Source organism: Nuphar pumila, chromosome 12, assembly GCF_984573655.1.
Source record: "Nuphar pumila chromosome 12, dmNupPumi1.hap1.1, whole genome shotgun sequence".
NCBI lineage: Eukaryota > Viridiplantae > Streptophyta > Magnoliopsida > Nymphaeales > Nymphaeaceae > Nuphar > Nuphar pumila.
In genome coordinates this window covers 58175728-58202651 of record NC_143260.1, presented here as the reverse complement: position 1 = coordinate 58202651, position 26924 = coordinate 58175728, and the positions used below count along the sequence as shown (strand labels likewise).

At 40.2% G+C, this 26924-nt stretch overlaps 1 protein-coding gene across 2 annotated transcripts in view; it reads right to left on the bottom strand.

Annotated features, from left to right (window-relative positions):
• The window catches only part of LOC149820937 (Transducin family protein / WD-40 repeat family protein), a 188995-nt gene extending 162466 nt beyond the window's left edge, over nucleotides 1–26529 (bottom strand). For both annotated transcript variants that reach the window (XM_089982713.1, XM_089982714.1), the window contains exons 1-4: nucleotides 26371–26529; nucleotides 19050–19348; nucleotides 18800–18923; nucleotides 16236–16318 (exon numbers count right to left, since the gene is read on the bottom strand). In XM_089982713.1, coding sequence (XP_089838839.1) covers nucleotides 16236–16318; nucleotides 18800–18923; nucleotides 19050–19348; nucleotides 26371–26494 — 630 coding nt within the window. In that variant the 5' untranslated portion in view covers nucleotides 26495–26529. The remainder of the gene's footprint in view (nucleotides 1–16235; nucleotides 16319–18799; nucleotides 18924–19049; nucleotides 19349–26370) is intronic.
• Nucleotides 26530–26924: the final 395 nt, after the last annotated feature.

The window sequence follows — 26924 nt, the reverse complement described above, 5'->3', positions numbered from 1 at the left end:
GCGGCGGGCCGATACCCCCTTTCGTCTGAGTGAGGAAGGAGGTGTATGGCGTAAGGATCGTCTCTGGGTGCCAAAAGACCCTATTTTGAGAGATGAGATTCTCGCTGAAGCCCACAAGTCCAACTACACGATTCACCCGGGCGGCACAAAGATGTTCAAAGATTTGCAGCGCAGATATTGGTGGAGTGAAATGAAGCGGGACGTAGCCGAATACGTTTCGAAGTGCTTGACTTGCCAACAGGTTAAGATCGAGCACCAGCGACCAGGCGGAGTGATGCAGCAGATAGAGATTCCACAATGGAAGTGGGAGGACATCACGATGGACTTCATCGTCGGTTTGCCGAGGACGCGGAGGAAACACAATGCGATTTGGGTGATCGTGGATCGACTCACTAAATCAGCGCATTTCCTCCCTATTCGGCTCAGTCAGTCACTGGACAGCTTGGCAGACCTCTATGTCAGGGAGATTGTGAGATTGCACAGTGTTCCTGTGTCAATCATCTCCGATCGCGACCCGAGGTTCACCTCCAGGTTTTGGGGACAACTGCAGTTGGCCTTGGGCACGAAACTGAAATTCAGCACCGCTTTCCACCCTCAGACCGACGGACAATCTGAACGCACGATTCAGACTTTGGAGGACATGCTGCGAGCGTGCATGTTAGACTGGAAGGGAGAATGGGACTCTCATACCGGGTTGGCAGAATTCGCGTACAATAATAGTTATCATGCGAGTATCGGTATGGCCCCGTACGAAGCTTTGTACGGGAAGCCTTGTCGATCACCTGTTTACTGGGATGAGGTTGGTGAACGGATGTTAGATTCACCTATAGTGCTACAGCACTATACTCAGCAAGTGCAGATGATCAGGGAACGTTTGCGTACCGCACACAGTCGGCAGAAGTGTTACGTCGATCGTCGACGTAGAGAGCTCAAGTTCTCAACAGGAGATATGGTTTTTGTTAAGGTATCTCCTACAAAGAGCGTTTTCCGTTTTGGGAAGAAAGGAAAGCTGAGTCCCCGGTTCGTCGGACCTTTTGAGATCCTGGATCGGATCGGTGAGGCGGCTTATCGTGTTGCGTTGCCTCCACAGTACGCTCAGATCCACGACGTCTTCCACGTATCTATGCTGAGAAGATACGTTCACGACCCATCACACATCACTCATTATGATGATGTGGATATCCAAAAAGACTTGACGTTCGAGGAAAGACCAGTGGCAATCGTTGACCGTCGAGACGAAGTGCTCAGATCGACGACGATTTCTCTTGTAAAAGTACGTTGGCAACACCATGGAATAAATGAATGTACATGGGAGCCTGAGTCGGATATTAGGGAAAAATACCCTGACTTGTATTTTGACCAGTGCATGGAATAAAAATTTCACGGACGAAATTATTTTAAGGAGGGTAGGATGTAATAACCCGTAAAAAAAAAGTTAGGATTCAGGTCGGATCCGGATCCGGACCCGGACCCGACCCGGACCCAATTGAGGCACCGCCTACCTCGTGCCTTCTTTAGAAAATAAGGCAGGGGGTTTCAAATACGAAACCCCCCCCCCTCGCTGTCTCTCTCCCTCACCGCCTCCCGACTCTCCCTTGCTCGTCTGCTGCCGCCACTTGTGACCTCTCTCCGACGCCGACGCCGACAGCCAGGTACGTTCTTCCTCCTCTTCTTCTCCCTCTTTCCGTCTCTCTCTCTCTCCCATCCTTCCCCCTCGTTTCTTCGTTACACAGGGAGGGGAGGGCTGAGCCTCCTCTCTGCTTTCGTACGGCAGGCGAGGGGCGGAGCCCCCTCCCTACTTCCGTACGGCAGGGGAGGGGTCGGGCCCCTCTTCCCTGCTCTCTGCTACGGCAGGGGAGGGGTCGAGCCCCTCCTCCCTGCTCCTTTTTGTTGCGCCAGCAGGGGCCATCGGCCCCTGCCTTTCGTTTGCCAGCAGGGGCCTATGGCCCCTGCCTTTCTTTTGTCAGCAGGGGCATAGGCCCCTGCCTTTTGTTTGCCAGCAGGGGCCTATGGCCCCTGCCTTTCTTTTTGTCAGCAGGGGCATAGGCCCCTGCCTTTCGATTGCCAGCAGGGGCCATCGGCCCCTGCCTTTCTGTGTGCTAGCAGGGGCCGATCCCCCCTGCCCCTTTGTGCGCGAGCCTATACCCTTGGTCGACAGACCCGGGGAATCTTTGCAAGCTACATCGTAATGGGGACAGATCATTACAAATGTTGATCTCCAGCGAGGAATTCCTAGTGAACGTGAGTCATCTGCTCACATTGACTACATCCCTCTTTGGGCGGCAAGGCTCATTTGGCCCTGCCCCATCCTTTTTTTCGAGTCATTTGGGACTGTTGGCCCCAGCTCTATGTATTGGAGAAGTTGAGTCTTTGCCTTGCTTTTGCTTTTGTCTGGGCTTGCATGTTAATATCGCATATTTGAAGTTACAACGGATCTCACTCGCGCTCCGCGACCCGAGCCGTCAATTGTGTACGTCCGCAGACGTCAGCAAGCTCGTAACCCTCCAAGGTAGGGGAAGATTGTACGAAAGACTTGGATAATTGAATTAAGTTCAATTAAACTAAAAATGATCAATAAATGAATATATATATATATATATTTATACGAGTATGCACTTAACTCAAGGACGCAGTTTCGCGGTCCTTGCCCTTTACCTTATGTCAGTTTATACTTGCCATCGTGTATCACGTCGAGATCTCGTGTTGCATTCTTACTTATGGTTTGTATGTGCCGTCACGCATCGTGGCGAGGTTCAGCGTTGCACTTTTGCTTACCGCCTTTACCTTGTCGTCGCGCTTTGCGTCTAGACTCTTGTTTTTGTATGTATTATTACTGCTTTGCTATTGCAGATGCCGCACAGGTTTTTGCTCTTTGCAGATGCCGCACAGGTTTTTGATCTTTGCATATGCCTTAAAGGCATCCTCAGGCATTCACCTCTCTCTTGCGACGAGAGTTGAGATAGGAGCTAGCGTAACATCCCCGTCTAAGGAGGGGGATACCTTGCAAGGATCCTGACTCCTTGAGTATGCAGTCCTGCAGACGAGTTGGAGTCTCTGTTGAGAAACATGTTTCCCGTCTATCGAGGCCGGTGTCGAGTCATGCGAGGCATGTAGATACCCCGATAGCGGATGAGGTTCTAGAAAATCGCAGGCATAATGTTGGCACAAGGTACTGCTGTTTCAAAGGATATAGTAAAGTTGATAAACTTTACATCTTTGTGAAACACTCCTGTTGAGGCTTCTTTTGAGGAGCTATACCCCCTTCATCCTAGAGTACTTGTAGTCGTGCACGACACGTCTAGTACTGCGATGATCGGATGAGACGGTCGTGCGACCTCGAACAGTGCGAAATGCACAATGCTAGAATCACATAAATGGCCTCACATTCGCCTTCACAGGCAAGATGCTCGAGTGGTTTAAAGACCACAGCATAGAGTGGGTCGTTAGTTAAGCAACCCCTAACGTACCTATTCGTTTCTAGTGGTCTGTCAAGGGAGAGGACAGAGCGGTACAAACTCCAATGGACAGGTTGTTAACAACCACCCTACGGGCAATGATCCGGCCTCCCCAGTCATTGGAGTTAGAGGAAAGGGGCTACAATAGTTAGCTCAGCACTTCTGCAGAAGTTGGATGCATCCGTGGCACTGCCTCCTTTGGGGAATCCTCTCTCGGCTAAAGCCGTCCCTCTGGAGCGGACTCAACTAGCTATTCGGGTTATTCAAAATACATAGAATAAAAGACGCCCGAACTAGTCTCAGTTGTTTCTACGTTTTGCCTGCGCGTACCCGCAGGCCAGTAATATCGAAACATAAAGTTTGTTCACACTGGTTGTTGAGTAGTGAGACTCACTTGCACTCGCTTGCACCACTGACTCGCTTGCACCCGCTTGCACCACTGACTCGCTTGCACTCGCTTGCACCACTGACTCTCTTGCACCACTGACTCGCTTGCACTCGCTTGCACCATTGACTCGCTTGCACTACCTATTCGTTTGCACTACTGATTCGCTTGCACTACTTACGCGTTTGCACTATGTACCTGCTTGCATTGCTTACCTGTTTAACTGCATATTGTGAGAAATCAGATGTGGGAGTCACCTTACTATCGTAGCAAGAGATAGAGAGAGAGGTAAGAGGGAAGAGAAAAAAAAATGTTGGGCGGGAATAGGATCTTCTCCCCTTTCCATTGATATTTATATGTTGTACAAGTGGTACAATACAGTACAGTGGTACAATACAGTACAGTATGTTGTACAAGTGGTACAATACAGTACAGTGGTACAATACAGTACATGAAATATATCCATTTACATATACATATTTAACAGCCTCCCTCAAGTTGAGGATGATCTTCAATCATGCTCAACTTGCCCTTAAGTAACCAAAATTGATGACTAACCAATCCTTTGGTGAAGATGTCCGCCACTTGGTCTTCTGATCTGACATACGAAGCCTCAATTTCTTCTGTTTCAATCTTTTGTCTAACAAAATGCTGATCAATCTCAATGTGCTTCGTGCGACAATGATGAATAGGGTTAAAAGAAATATTAATGGCACTTTGATTATCACATAAAAGCAGAGAGGAAGAGATGGGTTCATTCAACTCTTGAAGAAGATGTTGTACCCAAATGACATCAGTTGTCCCTGCTGCCATTGCCCTGTACTCCGCCTCAGTGCTGGATTTAGCAATGGCCTTTTGTTTCTTATTACTCCAAGTGACAATATTTGGGCCAATGAAAACACAATATCCTGAAACCGACCTACGCTCATCAGGGTCCCCACCCCAATCTGCATCACAATATGTAAGTAAACGGTGTCCTGTAGTGAAGCTTTCATCTTTGTGATAGAGCAATCCATCTCCAATAGTCCCTTTCAGATATCTGAGAATACGCTTAATACATTCCATATGACAATCAGTGGGAGCATGCATAAACTGAGATGCTTGATTTACAGCATAAGCAATGTCAGGTCTTGTAAATGTAAGATATTGCAACATACCAACAATGCGGCGATATAAAGTAGAATCATGATATAATTGGCCTTCTTTTGCACTAAACTTATGATTTAAGACAGATGGGGTGCTGAGAGGTTTACAATTAATCATACCAGTGGGGTGAAGAATGTCAAGAGTATACTTGTGTTGACTTAGAGTGAGTCGATCATCTTGCCTATCGACTTCAACTCCCAAGAAGTATCGCAATGGGCCTAAGTCCTTCATCTTAAATTTGGCCATGAGTAAAGACTTGACCAAGGCAATATGTGCATCATCACTCCCAGTGATAATGATGTCATCAACATATATAAGAACCCAAGTAGTAACATGATCATTCTTATACATAAATAAAGAATGATCAAGTATACTCTTAGAAAAGCCATGCTGCTGAATTTCCATGGAGAAACTCTCAAACCAAGACCGAGATGCCTGTTTTAAACCATAAAGAGACCTTCTCAATTTACAAACCCATGTAGCCGCATCATGTTCACTATATCCAGGAGGTTGCTCCATATACACCTCTTCCTTCAAGTCCCCATGTAGGAACGCATTCTTGACATCCAACTGGCTAAGAGACCAACCATGCTGAAGTGCCAAAGTGAGGATCACACGAATGGTGCCAATTTTGACAACAGGGCTAAAAGTTTCCTCATAATCTTGCCCATATTGTTGTGTGAATCCGCGTGCAACAAGGCGAGCTTTATATCTTTCAAGCTACCATCTGGTTTACGCTTGATCTTGTAAACCCATTTGGAACCAACAACATTTCTATCAACAGGTCGAGGAACAATATCCCATGTATGACATTCATGAAGTGCTGCCATTTCTTCGTTCATAGCTTCAACCCAAGCTCGAGAATGGGCTGCCTGATGGAAAGTAGACGGCTCTTTCTCTTTGGCCACATTGGTTAGAAACAACTGAAAGTCAAGAGAAAAATTGTTGTAACTAACCCAACGATGGATAGGATGCCTTTCACGTGTGGATCGTCGAAGAAGGGGAGCCTCGTGAGATGGAGTTGGAGGGGCTCCTCGACGGGCATAAACCAAACCTGAAAACCGTGAAGGTGCATCCTGGATGATGGAGTTGTCTGCTTCAAACTTAATTGGTTCATCAACAACAGGATCTCTGATAGAGTCATATAGCAAAGTATCACAAAGCCATGGATCATAAGTAGTTTGCTCATATACCTGAGAAGTATCACAAGTGCTGAAATGGTCATCATCAAAAACAACATTTCTAGACACCTTAATCTTACCCAAAATAGGATCATAACATCTATATCCTTTATACCCATCGGCATATCCCAGAAATCTGCACTGAACTGCTCTGTCCTGAAACTTGTTACGTAAAGAATGATCCACATGGGCATAACAAATGCATCTGAAAGCATGCAAATCATCATAAGAAGGGTGAGAACCGTGAAGCAAATAATAAGGAGACTGATCTCCTAATAATTCCATAGGCAACCTGTTAATGATATGCACTGCAGTGTGAAAGGCCTCAGTCCAAAGAGAGAAAGAAATATCAATATTGTGCATCATACTTAACGCGGTTTCAACAATATGCCGATGCTTACGTTCTGCTACTCCATTCTGTTGTGGAGTGTAAGGACAAGAGGAGTTACGTGTGATGCCATGGTCCTTTAAATATTCACTAAAATCATGAGATATGTATTCTCCACCACCATCACACTGGAAATAAGTGATATTTGAATTGAAAAGGTTCTGAACAAGAGCATGGAATTGTTTGAAAAGTTTGAACACTTCAGATTTAGATTTCATAAAGTAAATCCAAGTGTAACGAGTGAAAGAGTCAAGAAATAACACATAATAACGAGAGCCAGATAGAGATGAAACAAGAGCTGGGCCCCAAACATCAGAGTGAATAATTTCAAATGGCTTGGAAGCTCTTTTATTGATACTTTGAAAGGGAAGTACATGACTCTTGCAGACATTACAACTAGGACACTTATGATCTAATTTGACTTTGGGAATAAAACCCTGAGAAGACAATTTGTCAAGGAACCCTTGACTACAATGACCTAACCGACGATGCCAAGAAACTGGCTTATTACATTGCATAACAGAAGAAGACTGACTCAAATAAGCAGGAAAAGATGGAGTCACGGTAGATGACGTCTTCAAAGTCCCGGGGGCTGGTTCGAAGACGTACATGTTTCCGCGTCCTTCACCCTTAGCGAGCATCTTCTTGGTTCGAAGGTCCTTAAGACAAACAGAAGACGGAGTAAATTCCATGGATGAATTTGTTTCATCAACCAATTTAGAAACTGATAAAATGTTTTTCTCAATGGCAGGAGTGAGTAAGACATTTTTCAATGGTAGTGTAGATTGTGACAAAGAGAGAGATGCATTTCCAGTATGAGAAATAGGGTGGTGGGAACCATCTCCCGTGACAATAGTGCCAGTGCCAATATAAGGAACCATGCTGAAAAGTTTACCTGCATCAGAAGTAACATGTGCGGCTGCTCCATAATCAATATACCAAACTCCATCATCATTCTGACGCAAATTCATGTTGTTAAATGCAGTCATCAGAATTTGTTGCACATCATGTGGCAACCCTGCACTCTGTCCCTGATCAGTACCCTGATGTGCTCGAAAATTTCCCTGCGGCTGCCCCTGAAACGGTCTAACATTCATCTGTCCAGCTCTTGGTCCTGGCCTCCCTGCCTTGTTGCGATTCTGTGGGTTGTGCCAACAATCTGCTTTCACATGGCCACGCTTGTTGCAATGGAAGCAAGTAGGGACACGGGTACCTCTAGTGGCAGGTGGAGCAGTAGGAGTAGGAAGGAGTCCTCCACGGCCCATATGAGCAGCAGGTGGACGAAATGAGGTAGACCCAGATGTAAACATGACAGGATGAGGATCATCAATAAGATGATCTTAAGTCAAACTAACTTCATACTGTAGGAGTTTGGCCTGTAAATCCTCAAAGCATGGAAGTGTAGAGGCAACCTGTAATGCAGTGCAAAACATACGATATTGGGGCCCAAGGCTTCCCAATACCTGCTGAACAACATCTCTGTCAGAAACAGGATATCCAATAGCGGCCAACTGATCAATGATAATTTTGATATCCCCTAGAAATTCAGTAATGGTCTTAGTTCCCTTTCGCATAGATTGGAACTGCCATTTCAGTTGAAGTGCACGTGATTCAGAAACCTGTGAATAAGAGTGAGCAAGATGTCTCCATAGTTCTGCAGCAGTAAAATGGTCAGAGATAGTTTGTAATATACGATCAGATAACGTGGCAGTCAAATAGGCAACCACAGATTGGTCCTTCTGAAACCAAACATCATACGCAAGATTTGGAATAGCAATGCAACTCACCTTCCCATCATTACCAGTTACCTCTTACGTAATAGTCATAGGTGGAGCGGGTGATCCCCCATCCAGATGCCCGGAAAGACCATGACTTCGGATAAACGGCAGAATTTGGCGTTTCCAAAGTAAGTAGTTATCATGAGTTAATTTGTGAGAAACAAGTTGAGAAAGAAATCCGGGGCTGATTTTAGAATCCATAAGGAAGAAGATCAAGGATGAATCAAACAGCACGACAGAAATTCGTAGGTTGTACGGACAGAACCGTACGGACAGAAATTTTTGAGTTTTGAAAATCACGATTTTTCAGTTAATCGTGCAGAATGTACGATTTATAAACTATATTGCAAGAAATAGATAAGAAATCACAAGAAGTTTGAGAAAAGAGGCACTTTTGAGAAATGAGGGTTCCCAAATTTGGGGAAAACAGAAATTAGGGTTGATAAAATTGGGGATAACAGAATATGTAAGAAGGAAAAGATGCACAATATGAGGAAATGAAGAAACGACGTCGAAATATAGTGATTCAACGGAGAAACAACAGAGAAAAGATGGAAAAAACACTTTCCTTGAGAACGCCCAAAAACGCACGTCAAGGTCCTTAGGGGCCTTCCAGATGATCGTGATTACCACGCCCTTGGCTCTGATACCATGTGAGAAATCAGATGTGGGAGTCACCTTACTATCGTAGCAAGAGATAGAGAGAGAGGTAAGAGGGAAGAGAAAAAAAAAATGTTGGGCGGCAATAGGATCTTCTCCCCTTTCCATTGATATTTATATGTTGTACAAGTGGTACAATACAGTACAGTGATACAATACAGTACAGTATGCTGTTAAGTGGTACAATACAGTACAGTGGTACAATACAGTACATGAAATATATCCATTTACATATACATATTTAACACATATCTGCTTTAAACTGCGTAATCTACTGAATTAAATGTACATAATTCAGTTTCCTTGTAGTCTCTCTTGTGCACCTACTAGTTTTTTTGCGAAACTAACCCATTCTATAGGTACAGGTGATGAATAGGTACTTCACGGGCGATGGCGCGATGGCAAGATGGCTTCAAGACTTTCTTCTTCCTGCTCTTAGCTCGCGTCCTGATGTTTTTGGGTCTTGTAACGGATTTTCCTTGGGACATCCGAATTTTGTACTTTTGGAACCTTCTTTTAATGAAAGTGCCTTTTTCAAGTAGCATGGGTTGTATGTTTTGGTTCTTCAGCTAACGTGCCCAAAGTGGTCAACTTGCTTTTCTAAAATTAACAAAAGGATGGTCTTCCGCTTATTTCTTAAACCAACACTGTAATAAAGAGATTCTTTTAGTCTCTTGCCTGTTTTATGAAAGGTTCGAAAGTTGAAATTTTGGGGCGTTACAGAAAAGACAAATGTGCCCCTAATTGGCACATTCTATTACAATTGAGTGAAATGACCAACATACCTCTAATGGATATTAGATATTACACCTTTGTAAATACATACATTGTAACGATCCCAACTGACCCTCGAAAAATAGAACATTTTTTTAAAGCATTTGCGGAAAAACTCCCAAGGATCCGGGGTACATTACAAATTTAATATAACCGAACTACAAACCATTTCATGCACTGAATCAACTTGAAGTAATATATCAAACTTCATTAATTAAATCAATAAGTCAAAAAGTCTAAGAACATAAAATCGACTATCTCAAAATCCTATGCTTTGGTCAGAACCGAAACACCAGTCACAAGTCTCGCATTCTCCATCTAGCCATCCAAAACATCATTGAGTATTTGTGCCTATAAAACCGTTTTAAGAAAATGGGTAAGAACCGAAGTCCTCGTACGAATTCCTCTAAAAAATCAACAATAAAGGGAATAGCATAAATTAATTCATGCATAAATTTCAGAGGAAACCACAAGTAATAACTCACAACAACTATCTTACCATTCAAGCATTCAACCAAATATTATGCAAAATCAAATATGCAAAGATCTGTGAACTAATGTTGAACAGTAAATTATGCATGATTCAATGCACATATATGAATAACTTATGAAGTTATTTATCAGAGATGTTATTGCATGCATGTCCCTATTTAAATGCACACAAATTTAATTTCCACTTTTCCTTAAACTCGCGGATACTCAAAACGAGCACAAATTTCTGAAGTTCAAGTTAGGTTCTGAGTTATACCTTAACACATAATTTATATTTTATTTACTAGGTTCTACACTTGTTCCTCGACCAATACCAGGAATCAACATCATCAATCGAAACATTAGAAATCAACATCTAATGCCGAAAAATCAGGAAAATCAACATTCATTGATGTCACTTCCTTGGTATACCAATAACTACAATTGAATCAACACCACCACCCCCTAGAAAAGTGACTGAAAGCTCCCTAAAATCATGACCGAGAAGTAAACCACACATCGGGTTCAGAGGCACAATTGCACACGAAGTTTTAGTATCCTCACGGTCCTCCATGACCGCATCCAAGATTCTCACATTGTGAAAGGAAAATCAAGAGATTAATTACACTGTTTTGGTTTCTTTTACTATTTCAAATCAATTCCAAGTTCTTTACACAAGAACCGTTTTGCAAATCACCATGCAAATACCATTTCGGTCCTAGCCCTCACAATTTAACACTGTAATTAAATTTAGAAAACCAATAATTTCTAAAAATTATTTTGCAATGCATAAACAAAATCAACAACATTGGAACAACACATGCTCCTGGCCTAAACAGGACCGTAGTGGTTCACACATAAGCACTAACATATCTCAAAAGTAATTTATGCCAATTGTAAAATTTTAGTGAACATAAACATATATGATTTCATAATTCATGTTCACAATGCACATTCAAAACACAATGGAATGCATACTTAGCCAAGCACATATACATGCGAATAAAAGCTTGTTGACCACACCATTCATAATCAATTTATGCATACGATCAATAAAACATGCACATGATCACAGTCATGCAAGAATCTAATTATTTTTGGATTCATGCTTATGATATGCATAATTGCAACCCGATCGGTCTAGGATCAGATTTATATACCAAATCAGAAAATACATTTTCCGATCAGATTTATGTACATGACCATCTTCATATACGTAAATCAGCTATGCAAAAATTTGCAAATACCAATCAGATTCGTATCCATGGTCAGATTCATGTACATGTATCGATCATGTAGAAATTGTCAATCACTGGTCAGATTCGTATACATGATCATGCAGAAATTGTCAACCACTAGGTTGATTCATGTACATAAACAAGTTCATGTACATGGATTAGCTAGACATGTATTAACAACAGCTGATCCGATCCATGTACATGATCATATTCATGTACATGCGTCGGCCAGACCTGAATCAACAAATCAGTAGCTAGTTGGATCCACTTACATGATCAAATTCATGTACATGGATCGTCCAGCCATGAACAAACATATCCACAACTGGTATGTACAAGGATCGGCTAGTAAATATATAAACATCATATCAGCTGAACAGAAAAATAAGTACAATGTTGGCCAAAAGTAAATTACATCAGCAAGGTTGATTCATGTCTATGAATCGGCCAGACAAAAATTAATATCAGCTAGGTTGATTCATGTACATGAACAGGTTCATGTACATGGATCAGCCAGCATAAATAACCATATCAGCAGTTGGTATGATCTATGTACATGATCAGATTCATGTACATGAATCGGTCAGCATAAATATACATCTCAACATACTGGTTTGATCCATGTATATGCTCAGATTAATGCACATGAGTCAATCAGACCTGAGTAAGCATGTTAACAGCTGGTCTAATCCATGTACGTGATCAAAATAATGTACATGGGTCAACCAGACATGTATAAACATGTAAACAGTTGAAAAAATAAAATTAAAAGAACATATACATAACAGAAGATATCTGCAGGACTGAAGTTGTGAGAAGGGAGTCCTTGATCTCTACGCAGACCTGTCATCGTGAGAGAGAGAAAGAGAAAGAGAGAGAGAGAGAGAGAGAGAAAGTGCATCAGACCTCTGTGGCTGCGTCCTTCATTCAATTAATATGTTGAGTATAAAAATACTAGGGTACAGAAATACCCCTTAACAACATGCTAATTTACATTATACATTGATTGGGTCTGGACCCGATCCAATATATAAATTGGGTCGGGTCCTGCATATACATAACGACGACTTCTTTTCAGCCTCCCTCAAGTTGTGCATGGTCCTGAACCATGAACAACATGGCTTTCAGAAACCAAAATTTGTCCTTTGTCAACCCTTTAGTAAGAATGTCAGCAACTTGTTCTTCAGTCGGCACATACATGGGTTGAATCTCTTTATCTTCAACCTTTTTTCCTAATAAAATGTTGATCTATTTCAATATGCTTTGCCCGACTATGGTGGATAGGATTGAAGGACATGTTGATGGCACTTTGATTGTCACACAGTAGCAGTGACCGAGCAATCGGTTCTCCCATTTCTGTCAGGAGATGTCTTATCCATGTAGCCTCAGTCGTGGCAGCAGCCATCGATCTGTATTCAGCCTCAGTGCTTGACCTAGCAACTGCCTTTTGTTTTCTACTGCACCAGGATACCAAGTTTGGTCCAATGAAACTGCAATAACTGGATACTGATCGTCGTTCATCTAGATCACCCGCCCAATCAGCATCAGCATAAATGACGATCTCATGGCCCCCGCCTGGATCTAATTCTCTTTTCTTGTATACAAGCCCATCACCAATTGTACCCTTAAGGTAACGAAGTATACGTTTGACTGCTTCCATATGAGACATACGAGGTACATGCATAAACTAGGATACCTGATTAACCGAGTATACTATATCAAGTCTAGTAAAAGTCAGGTATTGCAACATGCCAACTAAGTTGCGATACTTAGTGGGATCTCCATATATATCCCCTTCCTTTGAACTCAGTTTCTGATGGATGACACTTGGAGTTGTTAACGGCTTACAATCTGTCATGCCCGCTCTGCTAAGAATGTCCAACGTATATTTGTGTTGAGTAAAGGTGAGTGTATCACTTCTTTTATCAACTTCTACCCCAAGAAAATATCGCAGCTCTCCCAAATCTTTCATCTTAAATCTCTGATTTAATAACTTCTTCACCCGCTCAATGTGACTTTTACAGTTCCCTATGATGATGTCATCTACATATATCAATAGAAGAGTAGTGACACCTTGTTCATTGTGAATAAATAATGAGTGATCTAGAAGGGACCGAGAGAAGTCATGCCTTTGTATCTCTAGAGAAAAACTGTCAAACCAAGAACGAGAAGCTTGTTTCAAACCATAGAGTGCTCTCTTTAACTTGCATACATATTTTTTGGCGTCTCGTTCTGCATATCCAGTGGGTTGTTCCATGTGGACCTCCTCTTTTAAATCCCCGTGCAGAAATGCATTTTTTACATCCAGCTAGCTCAATGTCCATCCATGTTTAATGGCTAGACTCAACACAATGCGAATAGTCCCCATTTTAACTACAGGACTAAAAGTTTCATCGAAGTTTTGTCCTTCCTCTTGTGTGAATCCCTTGGCTACAAGTCTAGCCTTGTACCTTTCGATGCTCCCATCTGGCTTATACTTTATCTTGTACACCCATTTTGACCCAACAACATTTCTGTTTAGTGGTCTAGGTACAATCTCCCATGTCCCACATTCATGTAAGGCCTTCATTTATTCATTCATTGCTTCTACCCATCTTCTAGAGATCGCAGCTTGATAGAACATGAGGGGCTCATCCTCTTTACTTATGGATGTCAAGAACAACTGAAAATCCAATGAAAAAAATTTATAACTTACCCACCTGTCAAGCGGATGTCAAATCCGTGAGGATCTTCTGTTATCCATCATCTGTGAAGCGGGATCAAATGGGTCCATACTTGTACAAGAAATGAATGAGGGCTCTTTCTCTCGCCGGGTGTACACAACACCCTTGTACCTTGTTGGCTCCAAGTCATGTGTAACAGTCTCTTCCGTTTGAGTTTCATTGGTTGATTCCTCATGTGTCTCCTTCTGACTGCAATTTGCTAGACAGTCTACTTTACCATTGAAAAAGAGTTCTGAATTTAACCATGGGTAATATACCTCAACGTTGGGCCTTGAGTTATCAGCATGAAGGGTTGAATTAGCAGTCTGATCACCAAAATTCATTTCATCGAAAACTACATTCCTTGATATTTTGACACGCTTACTCAGGGGATCATAGCACCTGTACCCTTTGTAGTCTTCTGCATATCCTATAAACTTGCATTTTAAGGCTTTATCTTGGAACTTGTGCCTTAGTGAGCTATCAATGTGAACATAGCAAACAGACCCAAACACACGTAATTCATGATAATCAGGTTGTGTGCCGAATAGAGAAAAATATGGTGACTTATTCTCTAATATACTCATGGGCAGTCGATTTATCACATGAACTGTGGAGTGAAAAGCTATTGTATCTGTGTGTATTTAATCAGAGAAGCAAAATTGAATACCCTGATTAGGGATTTTTGTTGCAGCCACGTTCTTTATCCCCATGTTGTGTTGTTGCCTGTAGATGAAGAAAGGAACCCATGATTTCTATCAGTGACGTGCATTGCTTGCTTGCTTGTTAGCTCAGTAGTTTAGTGCGCTACTCGTTGAGCTATGTAGGCCTGCCGAGGCGTTACCCTTGTTGGTTAGCGCAATTCTGCTAAGTAATGCCTAGCTTCTCACACTAGTCAATTTCTTACTATACTAGCATTATGCTAGTTGCATATTGTGATATAACTGCCACATGATTGCTTATCATGTGTAGCTTACGAATTGCTTATGATGCAATAGCTTGTGCCTTACGATTAATGTAGTTACTTGCCGATGGACTGCTTCATCCAATAGTACTTGTATATGTAATACGAGTGTTCTTATGAATGCTTGTCTTATGCAATTTCTTTGCTTGACTGGTGGATAGAGTTAGTTACTCTTCACCTATTATATCTGTGGGATTGCTATAGTTGCTTGTTTAGCATTACGATCTTTCATGCTCTTGTATTTAGTTGTTTGCTTTACTAGAGCTTTGCTCACTCTACATTACTTTTGTTAGATCGGCTAGTCTTGCTTTTCCTACTTGATCTAGCGTTTATCTTGCTTATTGCAGCCTTTGTTCTTTCTTGTCCTTTGCACCCCTACTAGTCTGTTGTGGGACTGACACATTGCATGGGCAGGTGGTGGACAGGTTGAGACAGCTTGCGATGGCACGATGACGCGATGCATTCAAGGCAATGCCCTTTCCCGACGTTGCGCTCCTGGGGACACTTTTGATAGATGTGGTATAAAGTCTCTTTGAAAGCATCTCTTTTAATTAGAACTCTGGATTTCTAAAATTGTATTATCAAAACTTGGTTCTTCATTTCATTTCAATAAAATATATATTTGAGTTGCAAATCAGTTTATAAGGAAAAGTCTGCATTTATGTTGTAATGCGCCCGAGGTCTAGGGACTTGCTGTTTTGAACCTGATCTTCCGCTGAACTTCTGTTTTAAACTCTGATAAATGATTGATTTCAAAGCTTTCAACCTTTTTCATAAAAGGTTTCAAGTCCATGATTTTGGAGCGTTACAGTATCTCCTAGGAGCACCTTACAAAGCAGAATTCAACAACACAACTAACATTTGCAAGAGTCACCAACTTTTAAGAAATCATTTTGAGAGTGTCCAATCACAAAAAGGAAAAGACAACCCAAGAAAATTTGTATTTCTGCAACTAACAACAATATTTCAAAAACTTATATTGAAACATGAGCTAAAGCCAGATAGATAAAGCTCTCTAGTACACTTAACTAACTATATAGCAGAGATATGTGACAAGTCACCTCATTGTATTCGTTCAAAAAAAGAATGTCACCTCATTGTAGATGGTGCCCGATGCAACCCGAAGATATTTCAGGTTGTCGCCCCAAAATCTCATAGAATACAGAAGGCATTTGTCTGCAAAAATTCATGAGCAAATAAAAGGAACTTACACCTAGTGTAGCAACTGATTGATTACAATACCCAAAAACAAGCATCAAAGGCATGAACTAGAACTGGAATATCAGCTTGTTTGTGTGTGTGTGTGCATGAATTGTGTGACTGCATCTGTTATGATAATGAACCATGATACATTTTCTTGGCATGCTCTAGGTTTCACATGCATATAGAAATATAGACAGACACCAATGAACTTCAAAGTGAAATATTGCAATGCTTCATCAGATGGAATTACCATGAGCGTTATACTAAATTTATAACACAAGCAACTGTTTTTGTTACTAAATTTTTCTTTGCAATGAAGTACAATTGAAAAAATGCAAATATACCTGGCATAAAATGACACATTCCCTTACAAGTGCTATCCAATACAAAGCACTGCACAGCATTTTGAAATTGTTACAGCATGATAAATTTGAGGACTTCTTTATGACCATTACAGGTTGTGTTGTTAACAACACCTACATATACATTCAGCATATGAGCTGACGTGAAACTTCTCAAGGGAGGAAGATCATGGGAATACTGAATAGTTGGACAGGTCAATGGGATCCACACTCATGAGAAGCAAATCAGCAATAGGTAGATAGACTGATATTGTATGAACTTCAAAAATTCTCGGGATTGCCTTCAGAAGCAAGATAATCCATAAAAAGAAGACAGAAGGTAGAATAGATGAAGGAAGATGATGAGAAAGTAAACAAATCAAGATAGGGATTTTGCGGTTGGGGTCTAGAGAAATAGCAAAAAAGAGGAATATTAGGGACAGGCAGAAAGGATTTTGGGAAAGATGTGCAGTTAGGTTTAAATGGAACAAAATTTCAAACTATTACTTAAAATTTAACATATCAAAACCTTTTCCCTTCTTAGTGGGACATGGACTGTCTCCAATAAAAGTAGATCAAACAACTCAAAGTGGATAAATGATGAAGGTAGGACCAAAATGGGGCACAAGAAATACATTTTTACACACACATGCATGCATGCACACACTTGTACACATGTACATGCACAGAAACACATGTATGTATGTATGTATGTATGTATGTATGTATGCATGAATGTGTTTAATGCATGTAAAAGTGTGTCCAAATCAAAATAATCATGTGTGTATCCAAATTGAAATAATATACAGCAACTACAAAGTGGAACAACAAAATTTGCATTATACATATATATAAAAGCCTGTGCCCATCCAATTTGTGCATTCTTTAAAAAAGTATAGTATCATTAAATATAAGGATTTCTACAAGATTATAAGCACGTGTTCCCTTTCAAAAAATAAGATCAATATTCTCTCATGATCTTTCTATATCTATCCATTTTGTTTAAATCACATTGTTTTTTCTTCATTTGTTTAATCATGTTTTTGCTTTGTTTTCTTATTATTCGTCCATTCACCACTTGCTTGAAACCTGTTTCACAATCTTTCATTTGTTCTTTAATTTATTACCTGATTTTACACCAAAAAAATTTATCGTACAGTCACAAATAGATGCCCATGCAAGTTCCATTTGAATTTGTTTCAGTGCATATCCGTAGAGTATATTGGCCATACTCAAGGATGTAAACTGGATAAACAGTACAAAGGACCAACTTAAAGCAACCGACTCCCATCTCAATGATGCAAACTCTGAGGTGTCGTACACTTGCTACCAAATCTCCTTCTATGCATCTAATGACAAGTAGTATGCTTTTTTAATACAAACATCTGCCCTCCTAGTCACATTTACAGAGCAATAATGGGGAAGCAGACCAACATGAAGTTTTGAAAGTTCAGTTAATAAAATTCCAGGTGTTATGACCATGAACAATTTCCAGAGCAAGACAAGGTAGACAAGGTGTTATTTGGGGCATAGTTCCAATATCTCCCTTTTGCTACTTCAATTAATATGGCATATGACAAACGTGAGGAAAGTTATAAAATACGAAGGGTTATTAATACTTTCTAGTGGAAAGCTAGGAAATAGAAGAATCAAGTTTTGAAAAAAAAAAATGTACTTGATGTTGATGTTCAGTTTTCTTAAGAAGACATGGAGAACTAATAGTACTTTGCAGCATATTGGAGAGTGCATAAGTCCATGGTTGAAAGTAAAGAACAAACTCAGACAAAGTTAAGTGTAGTGGACGAAGAGGACCACATAGATGACTTAAAACAACAAAAAGATGTAACCAATAAAAAGACAAGCTATATCACATGCATATTTAAGCTTGAAACAAGAAATACAAAGTAAAAGTAAAACTTATTTTACAAAATAGGTTCCCTAATAACCTCTATGATGCAGCTATCTGAATGAAACTCTCATTCACTTTGAACTTATTAAGGTCAAGTGCTCCTCCATAGGACCAGTAACAACCATGCTTCAGAGAAAATGCCAAGCAATAGAATGATGGGCTTTAGTCTAAAAACTCTTGACAGAAAAGATAAATAAGATCTACCAGGAGACTGCACTTCAAGAACTAGCTTAGCCACATGGAGATCCCAAAGGTGAACAGAGTTGTCACTGAGTCCTACTGCTAAATAGCTTTCTTTATCATTATCACAAGTACCAATATCATCCACCTACGAAACCACCATCATGCATGTGAAATCAGAAACAGTCCTATAGGAAACAACCTAGTGGAAAATAGAAACATATCTTTAAAGGAATGACCAAAAGCCAAGATAACATGTGGCAGATATTAGTACCTCCAAGATGCAAACATCCATAACCCAATGACCAAATTTTGGCAATGAATGAATCAGCACCAGTTCAGCATACGCATCATTCAGACACTTATAATTCAATTCAGAGTCAAAAAATAAGTGGAAGAGCTTAACACATTTTTCTCCATATACAGCAATTCTGAAAAAACATTTTGAAGATTCCTTGCAATATGAAAGAGCACTGGAGAAAATTCCATGCACCCGGATACCCTCAAATACATTGAACAAGTTCAATATTTTCCTTGTTCCCACATCATAAAGAAGAATTTGTGAACCGGTTCCTGCATAACGAAAAGAAACAAAACAAGCAATTAACCACAAATTCGGCAAGGATCTAACAAAATACTTGTTTTCCTTTCTTTACTGAAGTATAATTAATGCAATCAAAATCAGAAAAATGTGCATTCATCAACAAAGTATGGTCACATTCAACAATGGTCATGAAGAAACATATTGTCCTTTCTAGTTATTCGAAATGCAAAAGCTGGTTTCTAATAGGCGTAAAAATAAAAAAGATGATAACAATCAACTGTAATTAACTAACATACAAGCATTTGAGTGACAAATTTTTGAAAGTCCCATATTTACCAAAGGATTGTAATGCACCCGAAAAAATACTTACTGATTATGCCATTTACCAAAGGATTCAACCCCAAAAAAATGACTGACTTATTATGCTCCCTTCCAGACACGTCATAAACAAATAGCAACTTATAAATGTGCTAGTTACAACAGCCATAACTTGAACCCTACTTCCATACATGATCTTTGTTGGTATGTACATTATATATTACTATTCTTCACTTTGCTAATTATTTATATCAAGGTTGTAAGTATGCCCAAAGTAAGATATGTATGGTATCGTATCATAAAAAATCATAAATTTCACTAAAAATATCTTTAAAATCTAAAAAAACAAAAAAAACATATAATACAATAACATAATTTCTTTATATAATAAGATTAACTAAACATAGATATGTTCTTAAACATTAAACAGCCATGCATTGGTTGTGCAAAGGCCACGCATCTAATCACCATAAATACAATATGTTAAGATAAAATAATAATACATTCAAAAGCCACAAAGTTTTCATAACCCAGTGCAAAAGTTAAAGTTACATTTTTTAGTTACAGAATGTCATGCTAAGGGAAAAGGCATAAAGCTAAAGTTCAGAAATATATAATAAAAGTCATCTTCAGTGTTAAACTTCAACTCAATGATTTTCTTCATTTATTGCATTGTTCAGTGGCTTAAGATGATGATGGGTCATCTTCATGAATCAGAGACCACCTCTAGCAATTTCTCTCCCGCAAATGTTGCACGTACTTGTAGCTTTCTTTTATCATCTTCTATACTCAACACAAATATCAGTAAGAATGCGATGTGTACGTAATTTTACGGTAGAGTTTTTATGTCCCACAACATGACATTAAAATCTATATAATCCTTCATGCATTACAAAACCACAAAAGTTACACTGCACTATTCATTTCAAAAACATTTTCAGGTCAACTGGTATACAATATTTCAATGTAGGATCCTTTGTTAGTTATCCTCCAAGACTTTCACCCTCCATCAACTCCTAGAGCATGAATTACTAAATCTAATCACAATAAAGATATAAAATAATGCTCAATAGCACACTTAAGGACAAATTTTGAGTTCCAAGGGCACAAAAAATGGGATTAAAAGTAAAAAAAGTAAAAGTAAAGTAATATCATCTAAAAACATCAAAAAAGAAGGAAGCTTACCCTTCTTCAACTTCAATCATACACAAATGAAACAAAGAAGGAGTATTTTTTTCCTTATCTCACTTCCTTGAGTGAAAATTCGGTGAAAATGCACTCTTACTTGAGCAAACCGCAAAAGTCCTCTCCCTTGCGCCCGGATCGGCCCCCAAATCACACGCATGACTCCTAAGGTGCGTGAATACCCCTCTAATGGCTTCTACACAAATGAGGGAGTCAACCCTAAAGAGGTATTTAAAATCCAAAAGGAAAAATTTATGATTCGGCCTTTTTTAAAGTACGTCGAAGGTGTATTGTACGATACACTCTGTATCGTACCATACATGTACAATATGCACTAGTATCACGATAAGAGTGTGTATCGTATCGATTTTTTTATTGTATTGTACGATACATACAACCTTGATTTATACTATGCTTTCTTTGCTTTTCTTCCCTTTGTCTCTACATTTTTTTTTGGGATAGGCAAGCAAGGGAATAATCTGCGTGGGGTTCAAACCCAAGATCCCTTAGTCATGATAGTGCATCTAACCATCCAATGACCCCTTCGTCTCTGCATTTGACATCAGCATGCTCAACTTATTTGGCATCTAACATCACGAGCAAATATCGTCACTAAAAAAATCAATGTCCGATAGAATGGATAAAATTTCTCACTTTTTTCATTACTTCACTAATTACATCACATGCCCACTCCACATCATCTTCTCTCCTCCATTTGAGATTTGCTATTTAGTTTTTGCTTTTTCTGTTTGGAGTTTGCATCATTTTTTAGCCCCTCATCACTCTAACTTCGCAAGCATTCTATGTGTATTACAATGTCATGTCCAAAGTGCTCAATTTTATTCACTTTTCCACTATTGCCTTTTTTCCACAAATTAGAATTTCCATTGAAGGCTCTTGTCTTTCACCCAACTATTTCCCCTCTTTTCTGACTCTCTACCCTTCCAATCCAGCACACTAAACAAAAAGGCCACAAAAAAAGAATTATGTCACCCCTTGTCTTCTCTTTAGAGATTTCTTTTTTTTCCTCCTTTTTCTCTCTTATATCATATTCAACTATCTCCTTTGTCCTCAATATATTTTCTCCCTTTTAACCTTCTTTTTCCTGTTATTTTTCTCATTAACATGACATCAATCTTCTCCATCTTTGGCCAACTCATGCCATTTGGTTGGCCAAGCTTCTTCTTGTTATTTATTTTCCTTGCTACTCCTTTCTATAATTTTCTAATTCTGACCCATGATCTTGTCATTCTCGATCCATCTCCATGACTCTTGCTCGACATAATGTGCTTCCATTCTATGCCACCTCCCTGAGAGATATCCACTTCAAACCACATTATTTTGAGTATATCCCAATTAATAAGATTTGTCTATGGAGGTCCTAATAGTGTCCAAGTTACGGATACATTACTTTGAGCATGTACCAGTCACACTTGCAAACCATTAAAAATTCACTCATTGTTGCAATGTTTAGCTCCAACCATTTCCACTGGTTAATATTGTAATGCTGCTATGGAAAGTGGTCATGGTATTGCCCAGAGTTGCCAGTCGAGGAAGCAGGAGTGGGAAGCGGGAAGCTATTCGGGAAGAGAAAGCAAAAGCGGGAAGCGAGGCACTTCTAAATTTTTAGGATGCGGGAAAGCGCGGTACGACTTAGAAGTAAATTAGGAATCATTTCGGAAGTGAGAGGGGAAGCGAACAAGGATTCAAAGGGAAAACGAAGAGGAAAGTGACCTAGGATTCGAGTGAGAAGCAAAAGAGAAGCGAATAGGAATCGAAAGGGAAGCCAAATGTATATTTTTCAAAATATAAGATTTATATTATCATTGACAAAATAAAACATGATTAGATAACATTAAAGTTGATCTATTAATCTCAATATTGAATCATGTATGCAAGGCAACCATCTAACAAATGCATCTTGTTGCAATCATTTAATAAATAATACATCAAAAAATATATATAATTCATATTCCTGTTGCGATATATAATTCATATTGCAGCAAGTTATTATATTTAGTTCATATAAATAAGATCAACCATGATATTTACTCATACCATGATCATCACAAGAAACAAGATCCAAAAACACGGGAGAAAAGAAAAATATGAAGTGATCAAGATGCATTCAGTACCTAAATAACACTTCTCAAACAAAATCCATCCAAAAACAAAAACTAAAAAGAGAAAGGGGGAGCTTCAGCTAGAGAGAGGGAGGAAATGCCAGAAAAGGGGCCAATTGGTTGGCCCCTTTTTAGGGAAAGAGAGAGGGAGGTGAGAGTGGGTTGGTCCCTTTTCTAGCAATCAAAAACCTAGTCAATCGAAAATGATCGCAGAGAGAGAGAGAGAGTCAGAGAGACAAAGAGCGAGGGAGAGGAGAGTGAGAGACAAAGAGACGGAGAGAAGCGAGACAGAGGGAAAGAGAGTGAGAGACAGAGGGAAAGAGAGTGAGAGACAAAGAGACGGAGGAGAGTGAAAGAAAGAGAGACGGGTGTACCTGAAGATCTTAAAGACACCCATGGTCTTCGGAGGTCACTAGAGCCTGCTGACAGTCGCCGAAGGTCGTCACTGTGTCATAGGTCGAGAACGAGAACAAGGGAGAAAAAGATTTGGGAAACTCAAATAGGGCATCGACTTTCCCTTTTATAATGCCCAAAAGACTAGTATACCCTTTAAAAAAAGGTATTTCATTGTTATGTTTCTTTTGGTAAAAAGCGTGTTAATGAGGGCTAAAATGTCATTTTAATAGGAAGCGAGCTTCCCATTACTGGGAAGCAAGCTTCCCCATTATTAGGAAGTGAGCTTCCCCTTTAATAGAAGCGTGTTTCCAATTCGGGGGAAGTGCACCTCCTATTTTAAAATAGTGCTTCCCCTGACGGTTTGGAAGCACGGTGTTTCACGCTTTCGAAATGCATTTTGGGGAAGCGCACTTCCCCACCTATAGGCACTTCCGGTAACCCTGATATTGCCTCCAACATGGTATTATTGTTTCACTCCCCAATATCCCTGAAACAACATAATACAGATAAATGTTTGGCTTCCTTCTAACATTGTTACTAACGCCCCTTGTTGTTTCCCTAACCACTTGCAACTCCTGCGAGCATGGTTTAACTACCCAAAAGAAAAAAAAAAGGAAACAAGAAAAACATAAAACACATAAGAATCACTCCAAAAAATCTTTTTTTTTGTACATTCATTAGATGCATAATACAAGTTAGAAATCCATTCACACCAGGGGCAAAGCCACATTAGGGTTAGGGTGGGCATGTGCCCACCCGCCCTGACCCAACTCTCTCTCTCTCTCTCTCTCTCTCTCTCTCTCTCTCTCTCTCTCTCTCTCTCTCTCTCTCTCTCTCTCTCTCTCTCTCTCTGCCTTTGGTTGTTCGGCATCCGATGGCTTCTTAGATACAAACCTCGGTAGCTCGATGGTTGGGTCTTCTTCTTCTTAGTTGTTTCCATTTTTTTTAATTATTCCATGAATCGTTGATAAATTCTTGATAAGTGTTTTATTTTAGTTCTTGTTTTTAATTAGCATAACGTTTAATGTTTGTTAGGGTTTAGGTATTTGATTTACTTTTTTTTAATATCATGAAAGTTTGATTAGGGTTTTAGGGTTTCTATGTTTTTAATTAGCATTTGGCATGAATAATGAATGCGTGATTTTCGTTAGAATATTAGGGGTTTTGTTTTCTTTTTCAATTAGCATAAATCTATAATTGTCTTTAGGATTTAGGGTAACGATTTGGAATTTTTTCAAATGACATGAATATTTAATTAGGGTTTTAGGGTGTTTTTGCCATTCTTCTTTTAATTTATCATTAAGCATGATTCCATTAATGAGTGCAGATTTAAGTTAATGAGTGCAGATTTAAGCTTTTTATGTTAGTTTTTCAAATGATATGAATATTTACTTAGTTTTTTCCTCTACTACCATATCTATGTATGATGTTTGTTAGGATTTAGCCTTTTGATTTGATTTTTTTAGAATGTCATAAATATTTAGTTATTATTTCAAGGTTTTTCTGTTTTTGGTTTTAATTACCATTAGGCAAGAATCCATGAATATTGTGTGATTTGATTTTGGTTAGAATATTAGAGTTTTTTTCTAGGGGTGGCAAAATCTGACCCGACCCGCCAACCCGCTTCTTAGCCGGGTTAGGGTTTGGCTTAAACGGGTTCGTGTCGTAAACGGGTCGACCCGCCTAACCCGTTTATTAAACGGGTCGGGTTCGTGTTAGGGTATGCCAACCCGCCAACCCATTTGACCCGTTTAATAAACGGGTTAGACGGGCGGGTCAACCCGTTTACACGAACCCGTCAACCCGCAAGAGGGCAATAGCCAACCCATGTCGCCTGAGCGGCAGCCAGAGGTCACCGGCACCGACAGCCAGCCGAAAGGCCACTGACGATGGCAACTGTCCCCCATTAGCATCATGATCGGGGTCAAAGGAAGAAAACGTCGGCCAATGCTTGGTGACCCACGTCGTTTACCGGCGACCATCCGACAACCCTGCGATGTCGGCCTCTGAAAGAGGTCCTTGGAGCCTTCCATCGACGGCAGCCTGATGGTCGGCCATCGTTGAGACCGAAGAGAGGAAAAGCTCCTTCTGCATCTTTGACGACAGCAAACTTCGTCGGCACGACGATGAACCCCGGTGAGACATAGGACACCGCCGGCAAGGCAGTGAGCCCCGGCGAGCATCCTATCAGAAAACCCCTTTCCAACAAAAGGGGTTATGTGTCGGCAGCTACCAGAAAAAAACTCGAAAACCCCTATCGACGTCGTGTAATCGGGTGTCTACCCGACCCATTTATTAAATGGGTTAACCGTGTCGTGTCGGGTTACCCGTTTAATAAACGGATCGTGTTTGTGTTTGCCACATCCAACCCGTTTAATAAACGGGTCGTGTTCGGGTTGAGGTATTCTGACCCACCGACCCGACCCAATTGCCACCCCTAGTTTTTTCGATCAATTAGCATAAATGCATAATTTATGATGTTTGTGGAAATTAGGGTTTTGATTTTTTTTCATGACATGAATGTGTAGTTATGGTTTTGGGGTTTTATGTGATTTTCTTTTTCAATTAGCATTAAGTATAGAAATATTTTTTTATAGTGCGTTTGTGCCCACCCTAGTTTAGATTTCTGGCTCTGCCCCTGTTTCACACTGAAACCTTCGCATCAGAAGCTGTTTAACACCAATCATCCATTTCACCATCGCAAACTCCTGCTTGGAAGCTATTCGAATCTAAATATTCACGCTTCAATCGGACACGACGTACTAACCTGATTTTCACCTAGGCTGAACATGCCTAAACAAACCTTCATTTGCGCATAACCCTATTCCATGGGGTTCCTCGATGAAGGACTATCAAACAAAGAGATAAAGGAACAATCAGCGACCCCACAGCACAGCCCCTCACACAATACTCAACGTAAAGTTACGAACGCTCATAAAACTCTCCGAAGATAACAGTTTTAGTACTCAAGCAAGCATTCGAAGCCATCGGAACTAAGAGGAGCGAAAGGAAAAGGAGAAAGAGAGTACCGGCGAGGAGAAAAGGGAGGGAAGAGATCGTGGGGACGTGGAGAAGGCAGAGAGCAGAGATGTCTCCAAGATAACTACCTCTCTGCAAACCCCATGGACGCTTCGCCACCGTGTATTCTTCCATTCCCTCCTTTTCTTCTTCTTCGAGAGCGAAGGCTTTTGTTTCTCGCGCCCTTTCGGCCCTCTCGTTTTTATATGAAAGCAGGGGAGGCTCAACTCAGAATTTATAAACGGGTCGAGCTAACTTGATTTGTATCGATTAGGTTGCTGAACCTTGTCGGAACCATTTTTGGTTAAGGACCATGATCCAAATTAAAGGTGCTGATACCGGGTCCCCATCTGTGTCCAATTGGACCTGGCTTAAGCAGGCTACACCCAGTCCTGGCTTTGCATGGTGAGAATCAGGATCGGTAAACTCTCTCTCTCTCTCTCTCTCTCTCTCTCTCTCTCTCTCTCTCTCTCTCTCTCTCTCTCTCTCTCTATATATATATATATATATATATATATATATATATATATATATATATATAGATAGATAGATAATATTTATTTAT